Raw genomic sequence first — 19,441 nt, 5'->3', positions numbered from 1 at the left:
TCTATGGCTGTCTAACAGAGGTGAACATGCCAGTACAAGGGGTTTGGCCTGCTTCTTATGCTTCACTTAGCATTCAAAATAGCTAGGAACAGCTGTGATGCTTAGAATCTTTGCCAGGGGCACCCAAACTTTGCTCAACCAAGGACTTCATTGGTGTCTTGCCAAGAACCAAAGGCCTGCCTCAAATTTACATAAAACAGAAATCAGTTGCAGCTCCTATCCAGACTGGCCTCTCAGACCAGGAAGGAGAACTGTATGATGGGACCTGTAGTTTTCATGATACCACTGAATTACTACAAACTTTTAAGCGGAATGTGTGCAAGAAGAGATTGATGGGTTTATAATATTTTAAGCTGGATTCCTTTAAAACATTAGCATCCTTATGTAATTTTGCCAGTGTGTGATGTTCTAATAGCTTTCGGATACATGAGACTGCATTATTATTAATAATCATTTACAGAGCATCCTAAATGCACATGGCACTTGTTTTACTTAGATAAGGGTCAAATCCATTGTGTGAAAGCATGTGAGTTAAGTGAGACTAGATGATGGCTAGTGGCTAGATCAAGCTCAGAGACTTGTTTTAAATCAGCATTCTTTTCTTTTGCTTTAGAAGTTGGTTAAACTGAAGATGAAGACTTCATTTTAACTGGACCCGAGCTCATCATGACTTGTTTATCCCGAGTGATACTAACAACCTATTGTTCCCATGGTACTTTTTCAACTGCCAGTAGAAACACCAGTTGGTGTGGAATACTTTAGAGCACAGATCACACAGAGACATAATTAATATGGGCACTAAGTTAACAGGAAGTCTCAAACTTGCATTAACAAACTTTTCAAAGGAGGAAACTTTAAGAAACTAAAATGTCTATCTTCAAATACTGTAAATACACACATATAAAGCCTATTTCAATTTAACTTCTGTGTTTTAACCTCTGCAGTTAGCTTTTATTAGCAGGCATGTGCATTTATAACAAATATAGCTAGATGTGAGAATTGCTATCACCAAACTAATAAAATACTGGTAAAACTACATATAGAATATAACTTTGATGTATATATGTTATACTGCATATCTATGTATATACTCAGCATTTTCCTGTATATGCAAATACAGCAGAAGACAACAAAAAGGTAACATTTGCCAGATGTTACCAGAGATCCATCATATTGTAAGTACGGGGGAGAACAGTGATTTTCTCAGAATGTGTGCTGTGGTAACTGATGGCAAATGCTGGCAAATATTGACTTTTTAATGATAACCACTATATAAAAAGAACAAATAATTAGCCTAAGAACACATTTTTCAGTGATCTATAAGTCAGCAAAAGTGCCTTAAATCACAGATATGAATGAGTGCCCAGGCCTGCTCCTTCACTTGTAAAGCTCTGAGAAAAGAAATGTACTCAGCTAGTTGGTGTCTTAAATGTTAATTTCATACAGTGGGAGTGACGTGTACACAATGAATTTATGCAAGAATACTCTCCTGGCCAACAAGTATACCTGTCATAGCCATGTCATCAGTAATATACTTGTCTTCAGTCATGAGCACTGCATCAACATTGCATGTAAGCCAAGAGGTATGTGGGAACTTTCAAAAGGTCTAAGGAGTTAGACACCAAACTCTCATTGGCATTACTTGAGATGGAAGACACTCAGCACCAGACACTGACAGCTGTATACAAATCCTGAAAAACTAGACCATAACCCTACCAATCATCCTGTATTTATACACAGGAAGCATTGTAAAATTACTGCAAAATGAGTTTATTCTTAAAATGAAGAGCTACTCCATTCATTTAAAATAAATGCAATTCATGCCCGATAGGAGCTGCACACATTTTATTTTCATGAGCTGCAGTGACATTTACAAGCCAGTAAAATCATTGTAACTTATGAAAACAAACATCCACATCATCCCCCTCAAAGTGCATCCTGTATATCTGGGCATACATGCAAATACATAACAAGAAAGAATAAAAATATTTAATTTCTGAAACCTACGTAGAACGAGAAGAAGCTCCAGCTATGATCAGGGACAGCATAAAACCTCTGGAGCATCTCCTTCCCTCCATTGGGGGAATACGCGAACTGGTGTTTCATACTTCACCACCGTTTCCTTAAAAAGGGCTAACGCTGAAGGTGGGGTTTCCAGCATATTTGAGAAGGTAAATCCGGGAGTACCTTTTAAACTAGAACTAAATTATGCTAATTCCCTATCAGTACCTTTATAAATATACATATCTGGTAATTTATTGCTTGAAGGTACAATTGAGAGCACATGAGAAAAGTCTTACATTGCAGGCGTTGTCATTTTCAATGACAAACTACAGTTTTGTTTTATTTCTTTTTTTTTAGACAAGCTTGTTTAGAAGAATAAGCATTTAAATGGTTAAAACTAGGCTTTGCGGTTATCATGCCACTGAGAAACTCACACTTCTATTGTAGTACTATACAGTGGGATGTTAGCGTCTCTGGCTGCAGAACACCACTATATACATTTTCAAACTCTTTGTAAACCCAGTTGCAGAAACCACCTCGATTTTCCTGTCCATCATTTGCGGACACCACTAGGGTTATGTAAAAGTTGATTCTGAATGGCAAGTGCAGGGTTAGCGCCTGGCCTGTATCTAGACGACTTCACCTCTGAAGCTGCCACTCTAATAAGCAGAACAGATAATCCGTGAAAGAGAGAATGAAAGAGCAGGGCGGAGTGGAATTTTGCTTTAAAACTTACCTCGCAGGAGTGCTTTTGTGTGCTATGCTCCTGTCCAGAGGAAGGATCCAAGTACAACTCAGACTTTGGTCACAAACTGTGACTGCTAAGTGGTGCCTTAGTAGATGTGGCCACTTCAAACCACAACACACAATGTGGCACAACTGCTCAGAGGAGCCTGAGGATCGGAACCCTAAGAGGTGTTGCAGGCAAGGATGACGGGGCACATGCCGAGCTGGGTGAGGAAGCATGCAGAGAACCTACCTGCTCGATGGTTGGATTTGACTGTGCCGTCACAGCAACATCTTTTCATGATTAATTTCAAAGATCATTTAGTTGCTAAAGCCAGAAGAGAAACAATAAAAAGAGCTTGATCCCACAGGAGTCTGCTGAGCCTCCTACTCTCAAGAGGTTAGCGAGGGCACTCACTACACATTGCTGCATTGGGCCTTAAGGAACCTGAACTAACCCGAGGGACAGAAGCCAATGCATGAAGCTGCAGAGAGTCCCGGAGAACATACCTTCTTGTGCACCACAGAGGATGTGGAATTAATTGTGCTCTCATCATTATGCATCATGACCAGTTCAGGGCTGCTCTCATCCATGACCTCCTGCATGCTGTTCACACTGCTGCTCTGACTGCCTGTGCTCACAGACATACTTGGGATGGAATGGTTGCTGCCCAGACTGTCCATCTTCCGATTCAGGTTTGATCCATGCTCACTGTCCTGCAAAATAAGGGGCACCAGAATTACAAACACTGCAAGAGATGAACTGCCTGTCGCATATTCCTGCAGTGCCCAACATTGCTCTGCAATCCTGCAGTTACAGGTTCTCTGCCGCTATTTTCCAGCACCTAAATTCCTTGTTGTTCACCTCCTAAAGGCCAAACCAGGTATCACCCTAAGGTTACCAGAGGCTCTCACTCAGTTTTCTATTCTGTGCTCTGTGGCCATAGCATCTCAGGCTGCAAGCCAGGTCTCTCTCAGACTAAGCAGGGTTGGACATGATTAGTGTTTGAATGGGAACCCACCAGGGAACATTGAGGTGCTGCTGTAAGTAGTGCCAGTGATTAAGAAAGGGGCACTCCTCCCTCAAAGTCTGTACTGAAATAATGCTCCAGCCACGATTAGCTGAGGTGCCATGTATCGGAGATGTAAAAACTGGGGTCTCAACTATTTGTGATCCCTTAAGAATCCCACGGCACTTTTCCCAGGAGCAGGGGTTTCAACCTTGATGTCCAGGCCAAACAGAAATGACATTGTCAGTTTAAATGATGCCTGTAGTTTCTACTAAGATACATCAAGTATCACTCCACAGAAGAGGCTGTACTACAATAGGTGAAAGCATTACAATACATTTAATTACATGATCTCAATTATTTCTCAAACACCACGATAGAACATGCCCTTTTTTCTACAAACTTAAATACACAAAAGTAGCATCTTACAATATTTTTCCTTCCTGGGTGCTTGCATCAGTTGGGTAATCATAATGGGCTAGTCTGACCTGCACTGGCTTACAGAGAAGAGAATTTATATAAAGTGATCTAAGTTAAAGGGTTATCACCAGAGGAGGTAATTCTCTATAAGGGACTTCGGGCTCTGGAATGCTCTCCAATCTCTGGTCCACAATAGCCCTGATTAGTCAAAATTCAGTGCAGGGCCATCTTGCTTGGTCTGGCCTTTGAAGAGAGCTGGGGAGAGGGACTTTACTAGCCAATTCATAGGCTGTTAGCTGTAGTAAGAGCTGCTGTTTGGTAGAAGGGCTAGCTGACTGAAATGTGTATTTAGTTTTGTAATGATAAGCAATTGGCAGAGATCTCTGTGTGTGGGTGCTTTTTATTACCCCAAACCAAAATAAAAAAATCGCATTTGACAGTGATGCACATGTACAAGAAAGAACAATTGTACACCAAGTTACACATGCGTATCTAAAGCGGCAGAAGAAACCACCTATTATACCGCAGCATTTGAGAAACACTCCATGGGTATTTAATTAAAGAATGCGTGTGCACAAAGGACAGTGTTGAGGCAGCACATACAACCTGAAATTTCTCGCTTCCTGACCTGAGTGCCTGAACATGTAACCTTAACTTTCTCCTGATAGTTTTTGATGGGAGTTCCTTTAGAAAAAAGTGTCAAAGCTCCAAGATGTGGAACTCACTGGATATATACCCAGTGATGTTCACAATAGGGAAAACATCTCCTGCACTCCCTAGGAAGCCTATTGGAGGGAACCCTTCCCTCCCTCCCCCTCCAGGGTAGGCTTTAGGAGCTAGGCAGCTTTTGCTAACAAGATGAGCAGTGACTGAGGCTACATCTTCATTCATTGTGCCTCCTTGCTAATTTTTATCCTGTACTGCTAAGTTTGCCATGTACATGTGCGCAACATGGCCTCCCTTAGTGACACACTGAACAAGCTTAGTGAGAAAACGCAGTGCAACATGAGCTGTGGACTGTAATTCAGTGATATCAAAACCAAATTTTATTGGAATACTCCAAGGCACTTCTTGGTGCTGCATCGTGATACATTTCAGCACTCTGACCCCAGCACTAGAGCTATTAAACATTAAAATGGGGAAAGTACTCCCCTTCCACCCTACTTGCTGTCCTTGAAATTATTTTGTTCAGACTTTCACTGGTGGGGGGGTGGGCAAAGAGGAGGAGGAGGAGAACACTCCTGGGCAGAGACCAAGCCTAGGAATTTCAGTCTGAAAGTTTTGGAAAATTCTAAGTGACTGACAACAGGGGGGTTAGAATGGAAATTCCTGCTCCACTCTGCTCTTCGTGGCAGGTGCTGCTGCTGCTCCCATTGCATAGCTACCATTCTCCTTCACAGCAAACAGCCCTGGTTGCACTGCTCCAACTGGAAGAACAGGCGGGTGTTTCTTCAGAAGTGCTCTCAGTGCCACACTGTATCCCAGCACAGATGCCCCCACCTCCAAGCCCAAGACTCTTTCTCCTCCCAAAATAGCACAACTGATCTATTTGGCCCAAAAAATTAGCCCCAGCGTGCTGAACTTTGACCTCTCCCCTTCACATCTGCCTCCTGCATTGTAGGAAAAAGATACACATAGTCAAGGCCACATAATAGGAAGGGGCTCAGTGGAAAAGGTTTTCTATGCACCAAACCATTAGACATCAGTTTATCCAAATGTGCCCACATCAAGTGACATTAAATAATTTTCCTTTAAAATCATTAATTGACAAATCACTGGTTTCCTTCTCTAAAGCACAGTTAGTGTCAATTACTGCAAACTGTTTAATTGGGCTGTTTACAGCTGACGGTTTGAACTGAATCAGATTTTAATTTTATGCCTGGCTTTGTGTATCAAACAGTGGTTTTCATTTTTTAGCATCAAAGAACTTTTAAAAAAAGCATCTCTGCTTATCTGATTTCATTTTCGGCTCAGGATAGGCCAGTTAATTGATAGAAATGTCTCAGCAATTGGGAAAATGTTGCGATGGTGCTATTAAACAGACTTGCCTTTATTTAGAAGAGTCTAGGCCATCAGTCACTGAAGGTAAAGCACCTCATTTGTACCCTTTACAAGCCCCAGCTGTACATTTCAAGCCGCTGAGTGAGACTGTGTCTTGGTGGAACTCACTTCCCAGGAAGGGGTGGCTTTCCTGACCCTCAGCTTTCCTCTACTTTCCCTGTGGGCTTCCTAATTTCATCTCTTCATCCCTAAAAAGCTCTCCATTGCAGCTACGCTGTTTTCATCAGATGATCAAAACCCAGCTGGTGAGATCACTACTGAGTGAGGTCGGCTGGTCTCCTCTTCCACCACTAAGTGCCCATATCAAGCTCTTGGCATCCTTTACAGGATTTAAAACCACCCCACGAAAATCCCATTAAACCTGCTGTCCACACATTTATTATTAAATCCAGCTCAATAACAATTATGTCATGCCAATAAAATAACCCCATGCCACCCTCATCCCATTCCCTCCAGAGGTGAGCTTTGTAGTGTGCCTGAAAGATGAACACATCCAGATTCTGGCAGTTCCAGGTGAGTGGGATGTGAGACAGCACAATCCAAAAGCAGAATCTCCTTGTGTTAAGGATGACAATGACTTAGAAGTATATATTTAATATCTCACAGAGTTTTCTTGGCATCCATTTATAAAGCGTGCACACAAACAAATGCTGTCAGGACCCCACTTTGGACCTAAAAATCTTGTGCTCCTGAGATCAGGGGTGGAGGTCTAATCTAACACCATGTAGCAAGTTAAGAGGCCAAACGGTAAAAGAATGCCTGAACAAGCCTTCCCCACAACTGCAGTTTATGGGATTTAGGAAAATTTACTTCCCTCACTCTAAGTATCTCCGAATCACTGTTTGGCAAGCAAGCTTCACTGCTCCACATTAAAACCTTGCCTATTCCCTCCCTGACCTGGCCTGAGAAGCCACTACCTTCTCCTTCAAAATCCTCCTTAAAAAGGAGTTTCTTCTGCAAAGCTCTCAAGAAAAAAATTGTGTCTTTGAAAGAAGTCCAAAATAGAGCTCTCAAGCCACCAACATGTGCATATGCCTAACCTAATGTAACTGCCTTCTCTTGGGGCTGTCACCCATATCCGTCCTCACTCCATCTCTGCTGAACCACAGGGCACTCTAACAATCTACAGTACCTCCTCCTCCTCCAAGGACTCCGTCAGTGGTCCGTTCCGCGTCTCCTGGAAAAGGATTTTCTTCATTTTCCGGTACTGAAGGTTATCCAGCTCACGTACAGCATCTTTCGTCCTTTGTATTAGGTCAATTAGAACCCGGGGCGGCCGGTCTCGGCGAACAAAGTCATGCTGATTTTGAAATGAGAGAAGATATGTGGCTTCAGACACAGCACCGTACATGATTTACCAGACAACACGAGCCATGGTAATTATTACATTAACAGTCACCTGATATGACATTTCTTCCCCCATTCTCAACACCGTTAGATACCAAAGCTCCCAAAATTCATTTAGAGCTATTAGATGCACTGTACATGAGCCACATCAACATAAGTGAGCAAGCTAGCCATGCGGCAGCCTGACGTACAGCATTCGGATGGTGAAATGCTTCATTCAACGGTTATAAAATCGGCAGGAGTGCAGGACTCAGCCAAGCACAGGATATGGAGAAATATAGTGACTGTTTTACTCGACAAATTGATTTAAAATAAAAAAATGTATATACGGCTGCCACAAATCAGAGATCAACTCAGAGTGGGAGGGCTAGTGGGTAGGGCACTAGACTATATGTCAGGAGACCTAGGGTTTACTCCCATCTCTGTCACTGACCTGCTAGGTGACCCTGGGCAAGGCACTTCACCCCTCTCTGTCCATTTTCCCTCCCAGCTTTTGGTCTGTCTTGCTTGTTTAAACCCGGTGCCGTCTGGGGCAGGATCTGTCCTGTGCCTAGCACAACAGGCCCTAAATCTTGGGAGGGGTCACTGTGAAATACGGTCACACAAACAGTAACTGACCTGTTCCCTCCCTGTGTACATAAAGACACACTCCTCTCTCTCTCTCTCTCTCACACACACACACACACACACACCCTCTTACTCACTCCTTAGGTAATCCAAGGAGTAACAATCAAATGTAAACACCAGCCAACTTGCAGATTATATACAGTTTAAGTAAAGATGAATATATACGATGCATAAATGAGCAGACACTCCAGGCGGAAGGAATTCTTACTCCTGTTACTGGAGACTTCCTGCCTAAACCTCATGCAAAGATTTATCCTCTAGACCTTTCAGATTCATGAACAGGAATAACAGGAGGACTAAGAGCTTTATCGCGCTCCCAGTAAGTCAATGGGAGTAGGATTACGTCCTTACACAGATCCCAGTTCAGGAAAGCACTTCAGCACATGCTAGAGTCCATCCCTACTTAGGACGGCACTTAAAATGCATCCTTGAATGTGCCCCCCTCCCCCAAATAGTAGTAGGATAAATTTTTAAGTGTTCTAAGGAACAAGTGTATCCCATATATTTCTTCAGGCAAGGACAATAAAGCAAGAGGAAAAGATTCTGTCACCTAAAGATTTGTAACCAGAAGGCCTGTTGCAGCAAACACTCACTACTGGGCTAGCGCAAAGTATTCTGAAGAGCCCTACTGACTTTCATGGAACTCGTCACAATAATAAGCACTACCCTGGGTTCAGGATCTGGCCCATATTTGTTCTATTTGCAACATTAAAAGAAATGAAGCCAGGTATCCATGATATGTTAAGATGAAGCACTCTTCAAGAGAGGAGTCTCACATCCAGAAAAGCCATGAGGAGCAGATTAACCTGTTTCAATGATCTGTAAATAGACGCATGCCAAAATTTTTAAATAAATTAAAACTATTGCACATTTGAGTTTTATTAATGGAGATGCCCATTCATTTCAGTATCAAAATATCTTTTACTATTACTCAAGCTTTGACAGTCATTTTACAGGGAAGAAAACTGAATAATTTCTATTCCTTTATACGCAGACCCTCCAATTTAATTTTTTTTTAAATCATGTAAACACTGGCAAGTGAATGAAATCAACTTGCAGTTAATTGTGGTGGAGATAAAATTACCATGTAGAGAATTTTTAAAATAGAAAAAAAAATTGATTTCAAACCACGTTACTGATTCTGGAAGTGCCAACATAAATCCATGCCAAATGCACCCATTCAGCCAAGTACTCAAACACATGCTTTATTTTAAGCTTATAGGAATAGTCCCAGTGCAATACATGGAACTAATTGCATTCTTTAAAGTTAAGCTGGTGTTTTAATACCTTATTGAATCAGGGCCAGAGTTAGACTGCAAGGTACATGCATGAAATAGAAGAGTAAGAAGTCATCCTTATCTAGGCAGAATAAAATTATGATTGCTTATCTGTATTACGGTAGTATCTATAAGACCCAAACAAGATCAAGGCCCCCCTGAGCCTGGCTCTGAATTCACACATATTAAGAGAGTCCTCGCCCCAAAGCGTTTACAATCTAAATATAGACATTACACATTAAGGGTGGGAAGGGAAACAGAGGCATAGAGGGGAAGTGAGTTGCCCAGGGTGACATAGCAAGTCAGTGCCAGAGCCAGGAATAGAATCCACATCTCCAAGTAATAAATGGTGAAAAATCAAGCTAGATTTTAAAATTCCTTCCAGTTTAAAAAAAACCAAAAACCTAAGGTGACACAAATGGTTGTTTTAGTTTTTAAACTACATTTTTAATTTAACTGTCCCTTTAACAAAGCTCATACCAAATACTGAGATGACATTGCATTCACTCTCAGAAGCATTTAATTCAACAAATCACTTAGTACACTCTCCATTGAAAAATACCACCACAAACATAACCTATATCCCTTCTTATGTAAAAGAGCCTGGGCTGCCCAAAAATAGCTCAAAAGAAGGAAGTACTGAATGCTGTAAGCTGAGGAACTTTGGGGCTGATGAAGAAGGGAACAAATTTGTGGCGCAGCAATCAGAGTCTTCTGATAAACCAATTAAAAGGACTGAAAATGTACAATCTATGAATGACGTCTCAGCTCCAATTGTTTACACAGACTCCTGCCCAAGGTAACCATGAAATCATATCCTTCAATGAACTTGCACGATTACTAGAGAACTGAAGGATTGCCAAGCCACATGAATGAATCATCAAGAAACTAACAACATAAACCTATTAGCTGGTCAAAGGATTATTAATGTGCTGCAAGTGGAACCAGAGAAGAAAACACTGGTATGTGCTGTGCATCACATACTCAGATCACAGGGGAAAAAAATACACCAGGCTCTGAAGAGATTAGAAACGGATCCTGATTTATCAGCATTTCAATGGAAAACCAAGCCCCAGGAGTTAAATCTATATACTATATGGTTCAGTTTTACAGCAAAGCCACAAGAGCGCAAAGCTGACTGCAGCACAGAGTGTATGGTTTCGATTTCTCACTTCACGAACTAAGAGAGGCTCTGATGCATCCCTGAGAACACATTTTACTGAGCTGAAAGAGCAACAAGAGAAGCCATAAAACAAAGGCTGAATGGTAGCCTTAGAACAAAAATCAGAATCAAAAGGCTGCAAGGTAGGCACAGAGCAGCGATCTAACCAATTGTGGAAATGAAGCAAAAAACACTATGAAGCTAGTGATCCCTCTGCCAAAATATTCAAGGAAAAACTGAGTCCTGTTTACCTGGTGCGGAACAGCAGCATGCCATGCAATTCTCACCAGCAGCCAGGCACTGCAACCAGAGGAATAGCAGGCCACTGATCAATTTTAAAGAAAGGCAATATGTAAAAAAAAAAAAAGCCTGATGGAAAAGAGGCCGGCCAAATTTCACACATGGCTACCTTCTAAAGAAATGCTGCTCCTTGAATTTCCCAAAGAAAAAGCCCCTGGAGTTACACAAGGCCCTTACACTTTTCAGGTAGGCTATAGCGAGATGACATAAGGAGCTGAAGGTCTGATTTATGATTCACTTCCTATCCCTAATGTCAATAAACTCGGGACATGCCCTTCAGTATGTGGTCCCCGGCCTACTTTCACATTGTAAACTGCTGCCAAGCAAGTGCAGCAAAGAAACTTTCTTGACTCTCAGAACAAATGGTAATTGATTAGGTGGGGAATGAAAACTGGTGAAAGACCAGAAACAAAGGGCAATAATAAATGACAAAGTATCAAGTTTAGGGAAAGACTCTGATCAGTTGCTGTGGGAACTGGGTGCCAAGTAAGTTTTAATTTAACATCTTCATTAATGATACAGAAAAGGGAGTAAAAGGCATGTTAATGGAAGTCACAAAAGCTTACTACATTGGGAGGAGTTGCTAGCACCAGTCTGGGCAGAGACGTAATAGGGAGATGCCGAGATTAGAAACATGGATAGAAAACCAAAGGAGATTCAACTTGAAAAAAATCTAATACTTTAAAAAAATACTACATGCAAACAATGCTATTAAAGACCTAAGGGTGGCAGTGGGCAGGAAATTAGACAAGATTTTGCAACAAGACAGTAGCCAAAAAGGCCAATGAAGTTTGGGGCTGTATACAAAGAAGCATCATCATTACAGAGCAGAGAGGAAATAGCCAGACCTGGGACAGTATTTTCCCCTGTGGGCACATCATACCAGAAAGATGTGTCCAAATGGAGAGAAAAGAGGAGCATAAAATGATAAGGAGGGCTGGAAGGACCAAGTTAGGAGAAAAGAGCGGCACATCTATAGTTTGGCTATGAGAAGAGCAAGCAGAACAATCAGGGAAATTGTAGAATACGACAAACATTTGAAGGGTGCAAACACCACGGGCGGAGAAGTGAGCAAGTGCTTCCAGGTGGCATTACTGGGATTAACAGCATGAAATTGGGAAAAGGAAAATTTAGGCTGAAAATCCTCCTGACAGGCTGTGGAACAGTCTCCTGAGGGAAATGGTGGATGACCCATTGCTGGGGCTTAAGGCTAGATTGCCCAAGACTCTAGAGAATGCACCACACAAAACAATCCTGCTCTGGCTGGGAGATGGACCAGTCGACCTAGGAGAGCTTTTCCATCCCTAATTTCTATGATTAATTGGTAACTACCTGCAAACCTTGAATAAGGACTCAGGCCTCTGATCATGCAGAATGCAATGCAGTGGTGAATCTTGGAGAACTGGGAACTCCACATCTCCCAGAAACTCCCTGCTGCTCACTCAAAATCTAAATCCAACTAGTTATATTGTCTTTTTAGATCTCCCACCGCACCCACAGAGAAAGCCTGTAGCATAAACCTTACAAATCTATAGTGCAACTCCATGAAAACTGGGTAAGAGGAAACTGTCCATTGCACAACAGACAAGTAACATTTTCCTTCATGGGAGAATGAGGAAGAAAGAAACTTGAATTGTAGCAGAAGATTAACGGTCCCGCAGGTTTACAGAGGAGTTTGTGTAACGGCTCCAGGCAGGGCCTTTCTTAATGAAGGAGATCCATACAGTAACAATGGGATGATAGCCAATGCATGGTTCCAGAAGAAGGTGAGTCATTGGGTTATATACATCAGAGGTGAGGGAAAAGGCCTACGATTTTGGTGAGGAAACCTCAATGGAGATGAGTTACAAGCAAAAAGTGATATTTAGCGCTACCATCTTGCTAGAACACAAATCTCTGGTAGCAAAGACTGTGGCAGAGCATTGGACAAGGAGGGAACTGAGCCAAAAGAAATGAGATTAATGTACATGCAGTTCAGGGAAGTGTGGAAGAGAAATTTGTGCAAGCCGTACAAGTTAAGGGTCAAGAAGCAGATCTGGCATCACCTGAAGGGGAGTGGAACTGCCTCAAAAGAATGTGGATTGAGGTGGAGGAAGAGATTTGTGGGCAACGTAGATGGGAAAAGCCCAGGAAAAGAGAGGAATGGTGATGGCCTGATCAAGTGCAAACAGCAATCTGAGATAAGAAAATGGTGCATAAAAGAAAAAAATCAAATCCACTGAGTGTAAACGAAAACAAATACAACGTAGCAAAGCAATCTACCAAGCAGGCAGTGAAAGCCAAAGAGTGACCAAGACAATTTACACGCCAACCTTGTGAACAACTCACAGCTAGATGGCAAAAATATCTATAGCATTACAAAAATGAGACACAAAGGGAAAGAGGATGGTATTGTCACACCATTAGCAAATGATGACCAGGCGATACTACTAGTAACACCTGAACAAGTGAAGGAGCAGTGGAAAAAATTCTCTGATAGTCTCTTACATGAGGCAAACCCCTATAGGGTGGAGTGACCAACATGTGACCCTCATGTAGTGCCCGAGCCTCACATAACAGTGGGTGAGGGGAGATACGCAGTTCAGGTAACAAAGAACAGTACGGCACTGAGGCTCCAAGCGACAGCAGACCTGGTGAAAGTCTTGGATCAGTGAAAAAGTTAAAGTCATATGGTGAGGCAAGACAATTCCCGAAGGCTGGGGCAAGTCTATCCTGGTTCCAATACTTAAGAAGGGAAGTTTCCGTGAATGTGAAAACTATCAAGGGATAAACCAATGTCGTGTAGGATGAAGATACTGGAACAGACCCTGGGGATGCCAGGACTTGCAGAATGGTGGAAGTCCTCCTGGAACAGGAACAGTTCCACTTTACGAAAGGACAAGGAACCACAGACGGCATGTCTGTAAATTGGCAAAGGACACAGAAGTGGCTAGAGCACCAACAGGATGGTGTCTAGGCTTTTATAGACCTAGAAAAGGCATATGATAAAGTGGACAGAAGGATGCTCACACCATGGATGCTCACACTCTGAGGTAATACAGAGTGTCTGAGGATTTAGTAACTATGGGGAATGCCCTACATAGATCACCTAAAACAGTGATCAAACATGTTTTCTAACGAGAAGCACATTTGAAGTGAAAGTTGGACTGCACCTGTGGTCTGCTGCAAGTCTGCTGCTATTTCTCATATTGATGGACTACATCAGCATGAAGATCTCAATGGGAAAAGGTGAAAAGCTGCTCTATGCAGATGACACAGCAACCAGGGCGCCCTCAAAAGAAGAGACAGGGGAAATAAGAAGCCAGTGGTATAACCAGAGAAGCTGGGATGGGATGAAAGTAAGCATGACTAAGACAGTGTTCGTGTGGATCCCTAGCGGTGCCACAGGGAAACTGGACATAAAGATTAGTGAAATGTGACTAAAGCAGACAGACCAGTTCAAGTCCCTTGGCGGGTCAGGTGTGGAGGCCAGCAATCCTGAATGTGTTGGACAGTCCAGATTGAGGAATGCTGGAACAGTGTGGAATAACATCTCAAAAATTATGCATGACAGATGTAGCCCACTGACACTAAAAACCCAACTCTATAGAAAAGTAGTGTGGTGCAGAAGCATGGGTGACACGGAGACGGCAGGTTCAGTGCCTACAACAGGTGTTCAAGAAGAGATGTTTTTGTGCTATAAGAGGAGTTACACAAAGAGAGAGACTTCAAAAGGAAAGTATTAGGATGGAAGTCAAAGTCCACGATGTGGCTGACAAAAACCAGGAAGGAGAAATTTACTGGTTCAGATACATGCAGAGGATGAATGAGAGAGACCTGCTGAAGACAGCATGGCAGGAAAGGGAGTCAGAGGAAAGCCATGGAAGCAGTGGATGAATTGTATCAAAGAAGATGGTCAGTAGATGGACAGATGAAGATGGAGGGTGCTTGCATGACGACCCAACCCGAGTTGATGGGATAAGGGGAAGATGGAAAAGAACACATACACTAATATCCAATTTCTGATTAATATTCTTTTCCTCTCCACTTCTAACACCACATACGAGGTCATCCTCCCTCCAGGCTAGAGAGGGAGCACTTCTGTAATACAGGACCCCACTCTGCTTCTTGCACACTCCGTTGCCACCCTACTAGACCAGTAGGCTGGTTTGCTGTTTTAAACTAAATCTGGAGTGAGAAATCCCCTCTCACCCCTCAAAGCTTTTGAGCACATACTCTTAAGTCTTGTCTATACAACAAAAACTGCCCACTGGATAACTTAGCCATGGGTGCCTGCAACAGGGGCAACTAAACTAATGCTGGCGATAGTTCGTCCTTTCCTATGCTTATAGTTGAACTACATTCAGCGCTGCTGCAGAAATCATAATTAAATCCTTTATCCGTTTGCTGCTGACAGGCTCTTCCTTCAGCTAGGGAGGCTACTGCATGAAATACTGCCACATGAGACTTGCAACTTCCTTCCAGAACTCAAACCTGTTTTCTGCAAAGCACATTGGGGTACAAAGGGGCAGAAGGCCTGCGACTGCTCCCAAAGTTATATCTCACAACATGAGCCCTTTCCCCATGCAGCTTATCCTTAGTCCTTTCCAACAGCATGAACCTCGGAGCATCCTGTTACAACAGATGCATGTTAACAGGAGCAGAATGAAGTCTGAAAACAGATCATCAAGTGCCCTAATTCTCCAGTAATGCAAATAAACAAGGCCACCATCCCTTTACATTTCATATTAGCAGGTTGCAATTTTCTGAAGGAACAATGCAGCCAGATATCAAAAGTGATTCTCAGAACCAGCTGTTTTGCCTGTAACAGGCTAGATTTCAAATGAACCATTTACATGAAAAGCAGCTTAAACGTGATACTTTAGAAAGATGCATCAACAACAGTGGCAGCCAAGGTTGTGCATAAAGGATGAAATTCATCTCTGCGCAGAGGACCAGCCCAAGGCCGCTACACGACAGGTCAGGGCAGAAGGGTGAGTTTCAGCCCAGGTTAACCACAGCTGTCTGAAGTGCCATCTTATTCCATTCCCCAATTAGTATTTCTTACTAGCAAGAGTCTGGTGGCAAGAGGTAGGGGACCATTAATTCATTCATTTATCATTGTGGTGAATTTTAAGGCTGTCTTGCAAAATTCTACTGGCCCAAAGTGAGATTTAATTTTTGGAATGGACAAGTAAAATATCACCAATTTTCCATCATCATTGAAATGTAGAAGGGTGGGCAAATGGGTTCAGTGCCTGGACTGGGAAATGGTCATGATACTTTGGCAAAGCTGCTTTACAAAGGTCTTTGCTTAGTTCACCGACCCTTTATCAGGGAAGCTGTTAAGTAGAACAGAAGCTGAAATTACATTTCGAAATGAAACTACATAGTGATCATAATAAAAAGGGAAAATTCTTCAGGAAAACCAATCCACAGGGTGCAAGTAGTCCTGACCTCTGCCTACCTGGATACACTAGAAAATGGCCTACTCCACTCTGTCAAGCAACATCCTGTCCCACCACCAATACTGGTAACATTTCTCCACTTCCGACCTCCCTCCCTCCCCCAAACTTCTGAAACAGAAAAGTCAAAAAGTTACCCGCAACAGGTCTGCTGATGATGGCCTTTCCTGAGGTATTTTCTGCAAGCAGTAATCAACAAATCCCCTAAAGGAGTCCGTCCTGTATAGAGAGAGAAATATAAGGGGGGGAATCATTTCAGGGTCTCAAAGGCACACTGGTGACTTTCAAAATTTATCTGCATCAGTAAGAGGGGAAAAAAATCTGTATTTCTCCGTTCTTAAGTTCTGGGATATGAGAGAAACTAGATTGTTGCCAAGTGTACTGGTTAATTCCCTTGGCTCCTCAATGCAGGGAGAAACGCAAGGGCACTCACAGTGAGGGGGAAATTACTGTCTGCGTTGGACAGTAAGATGTTCTGTTCTGGAGTTCAAGTCCTTTTACTCTAGTGAAGGTGAAGTTTGCACTAGCAGATGCATCTTCCCCGAGAAAGAGGCTTTCCTTTTAATAACTTGATGGTATAGAGCTCCATTTTATTCAATCATTACTGACAATGCACCAGCTGTGGCACTTAAGCACATGTTTCAGGGCCTTGCTCAACTGGGACTGGTATCTTGAGGGATTTCCTGTCTCCCCACGCCCAGGAAAAGAAAAATAATCTCCTTGAGTGTATTGTTCCCTCTCTGCCAATGAAACTCAGACATTAACACATTTCAACAAGAGTAATATTTCTGTACAGACCACACTGATTTCCTCATGTTTTTAGTCTCTATCTGCATTTTTGGTGCCAATGTGAGAACACAAAGGGCAACAGAAAAGTCCATCGCTAACAGGGATATCAATTCATATGCCGTATTCACAGCTGTTGGTACTCCGCAGCAATCTTCCCCTCAATTTCAGTAACAAGACCTTTGGATTCTCTGATGCTCCAGACCAGCAGATGGAAAGTCTGTGACAGCGTCACACAGGTTCTAGTGATTTAGGACAATGAATACTACTCCTGCATTATTAAATTTAACTTACTTTATTCTGCCTCTAGGTTTTTTTAATTTTCCATATGCTGTACATGAAGCACAGTAATTGCATAATAAACATCGTCAAGACGGAAGTTAGAGGTTTGGGCGTGTGGGTAGAAGACCAACTTTTTGGCACCTGGAAAGGCGAGCAAGGCAGATTGGGATTATGGGAAAAGTACGTTAGCTGAATGTTTCCATTATGAAATAACTCTGAAGTTTCAGAGTTAACACATGTGCTGATAACAGGGCAAGTTCATACCCAACTACGAGCTATTGTTTCAGGCTGTCCACAGATTGAGGCAATCATCACTGCCTCAGTTGCACTCCACTTTTGGAGGGTTTCCTTTGCAACCATGAAAGAGAATGATTTTTAAAAATGTCTAAGCTTGGATTCTGGAACACAAGTGCCTGGCAAGGTGAGGTTCTGCAGCCACAGCGCCCTGAATATTTGACAAAGCTCCTAAAGTGACTCCCAGGAAAAGCTAGTTGAATCTACCTATCTGCATCTATCCTTTCTCTCAGTTTTTGCTGCACAGTTACACTACCAGTTCCTCCTTCAGTCAAGCATCATTCACACCTGGAAATTCTGCTGACACTGACTTAGGTTGGCCTAATACACACACTAACATTTTACTTCATGCAGTATCTACAGGCGCGTAATTAGTACCTGCACACATCGGACTGAAGGACAGCCGAAGTGACAGCAGGTCAAAGCTAAGCCTACCTACTAGAGAATATATGTGCAGTAGCAGACATGGAACTTGACAGCTGACAGCCAATTGCTACACCGGAACAAGCGCTTTCCTTGTCAGATATTTAACCACATGAAGGGTGCTGGAGAGGCCAAGGGTTTTCAGAAAACAAAAACCAAAAGAGAACAGAGTAGCATTCTTACCATTCATTTGACTGTAACGTAGGGGAGTCATTCTGGGCTATGTGATATAAGGCACTCATTGCATTCATGTTGAAAAGGGGAGGCTTCCGTTCGGCTGGAAAGACAAGAGAGGAGCGATAAAGCAGGCAAAGAAAACGGAGAAAGACAAGGAAGTTCAAGCAAGGTGTCGCTGCTAAATCAATAGCTCATTACTGTCGTCATGCCACATAAACCCATTATTATAATCTCCTAGGTTAGTTTAGGACAGCCCTTTCGGGAAAACTGCTGGTCACCTGAATGCTGGATGGGACGGCTCCTGAGAAAGCAAGTGCAACCCAGTGTGTTTTACCTGTAAAAAGGGTTCTAGTATCTTTTACCCTAGTGACATCTTCCTGAGTTTGGCCTGCTGCAGTACATACAGGATGAGAAGAAATTGTCGGTACAAGTGAAGCACGATCACCATCTGCCCCGGAAGAGCTGGGAACTGGCACCTAAAAACGCTGGGTGCTCTGCCTGACTACATCTGATGCTAAAGAGGCCAAGACGCCTTTGATTTGGGTGCCCTTGTCCTTCTGCCAGTTGGTTGCAATTACAACAATTTGCATGCCTACCTGCTTCTTTGCTAAATTCCTCCTCAGCTCCCCTTAGCTATAGTCACTCCCGGGAGTGCACTTCTGACAGGGTACTCAACTTCTGTCTGTCTGTCTATGCTCTTCTCAGAACAGGGCACAACTGCTGGTCATAGAAACTGAGGCAGGAGGCCAGTTTTCACCCTGGTCCAAGGTCAGACGTACCACGACTCAATGCAGGCAGATTTTTAAGTTCACATCAGGTCAGAGCAGAGCAGCTGCTTGTCCCTGACATGCAATGTGCATACAACTCAACACAATTTTTTTTCAGACTAATTTTGGCTATGCAAGAAACTGGGTCCCACTATCCTGGGTCAGACAAACACTTGAGAGACAAGTCCCGGTAGCAGAATAAGAAAATTGGTACTTTCCAAGAGCATTAGCAACAGCAAGAAATACTTGGTAAAAAAGCTTTGAGATCCTTGAATGAAAAGCTCCATGGAAGTTCAAATATTAATTCAGCCTCAATGCCTATATGGAGTCTATC

The 19,441-nt window shown here is 42.7% G+C and overlaps 1 protein-coding gene across 7 annotated transcripts in view; it reads right to left on the bottom strand.

The window, feature by feature from the left end:
- TAOK3 (TAO kinase 3) overlaps window positions 1–19,441 on the bottom strand; it is a 143,877-nt gene that overhangs the window by 32,989 nt on the left and 91,447 nt on the right. For all 7 annotated transcript variants that reach the window (XM_075059928.1, XM_075059930.1, XM_032799992.2 and 4 more), the window contains 4 exons: window positions 18,347–18,440; window positions 16,516–16,597; window positions 7,354–7,521; window positions 3,241–3,447 (listed from right to left, as the gene is read on the bottom strand). In XM_075059928.1, the coding sequence (XP_074916029.1) occupies window positions 3,241–3,447; window positions 7,354–7,521; window positions 16,516–16,597; window positions 18,347–18,440 (551 nt within the window). The remainder of the gene's footprint in view (window positions 1–3,240; window positions 3,448–7,353; window positions 7,522–16,515; window positions 16,598–18,346; window positions 18,441–19,441) is intronic.

Source organism: Chelonoidis abingdonii, chromosome 22 (assembly GCF_003597395.2).
Source record: "Chelonoidis abingdonii isolate Lonesome George chromosome 22, CheloAbing_2.0, whole genome shotgun sequence".
NCBI lineage: Eukaryota > Metazoa > Chordata > Testudines > Testudinidae > Chelonoidis > Chelonoidis abingdonii.
The sequence above is the reverse complement of the archived record's forward strand: the minus strand, read 5'-3'. Positions and strand labels throughout refer to the sequence as shown.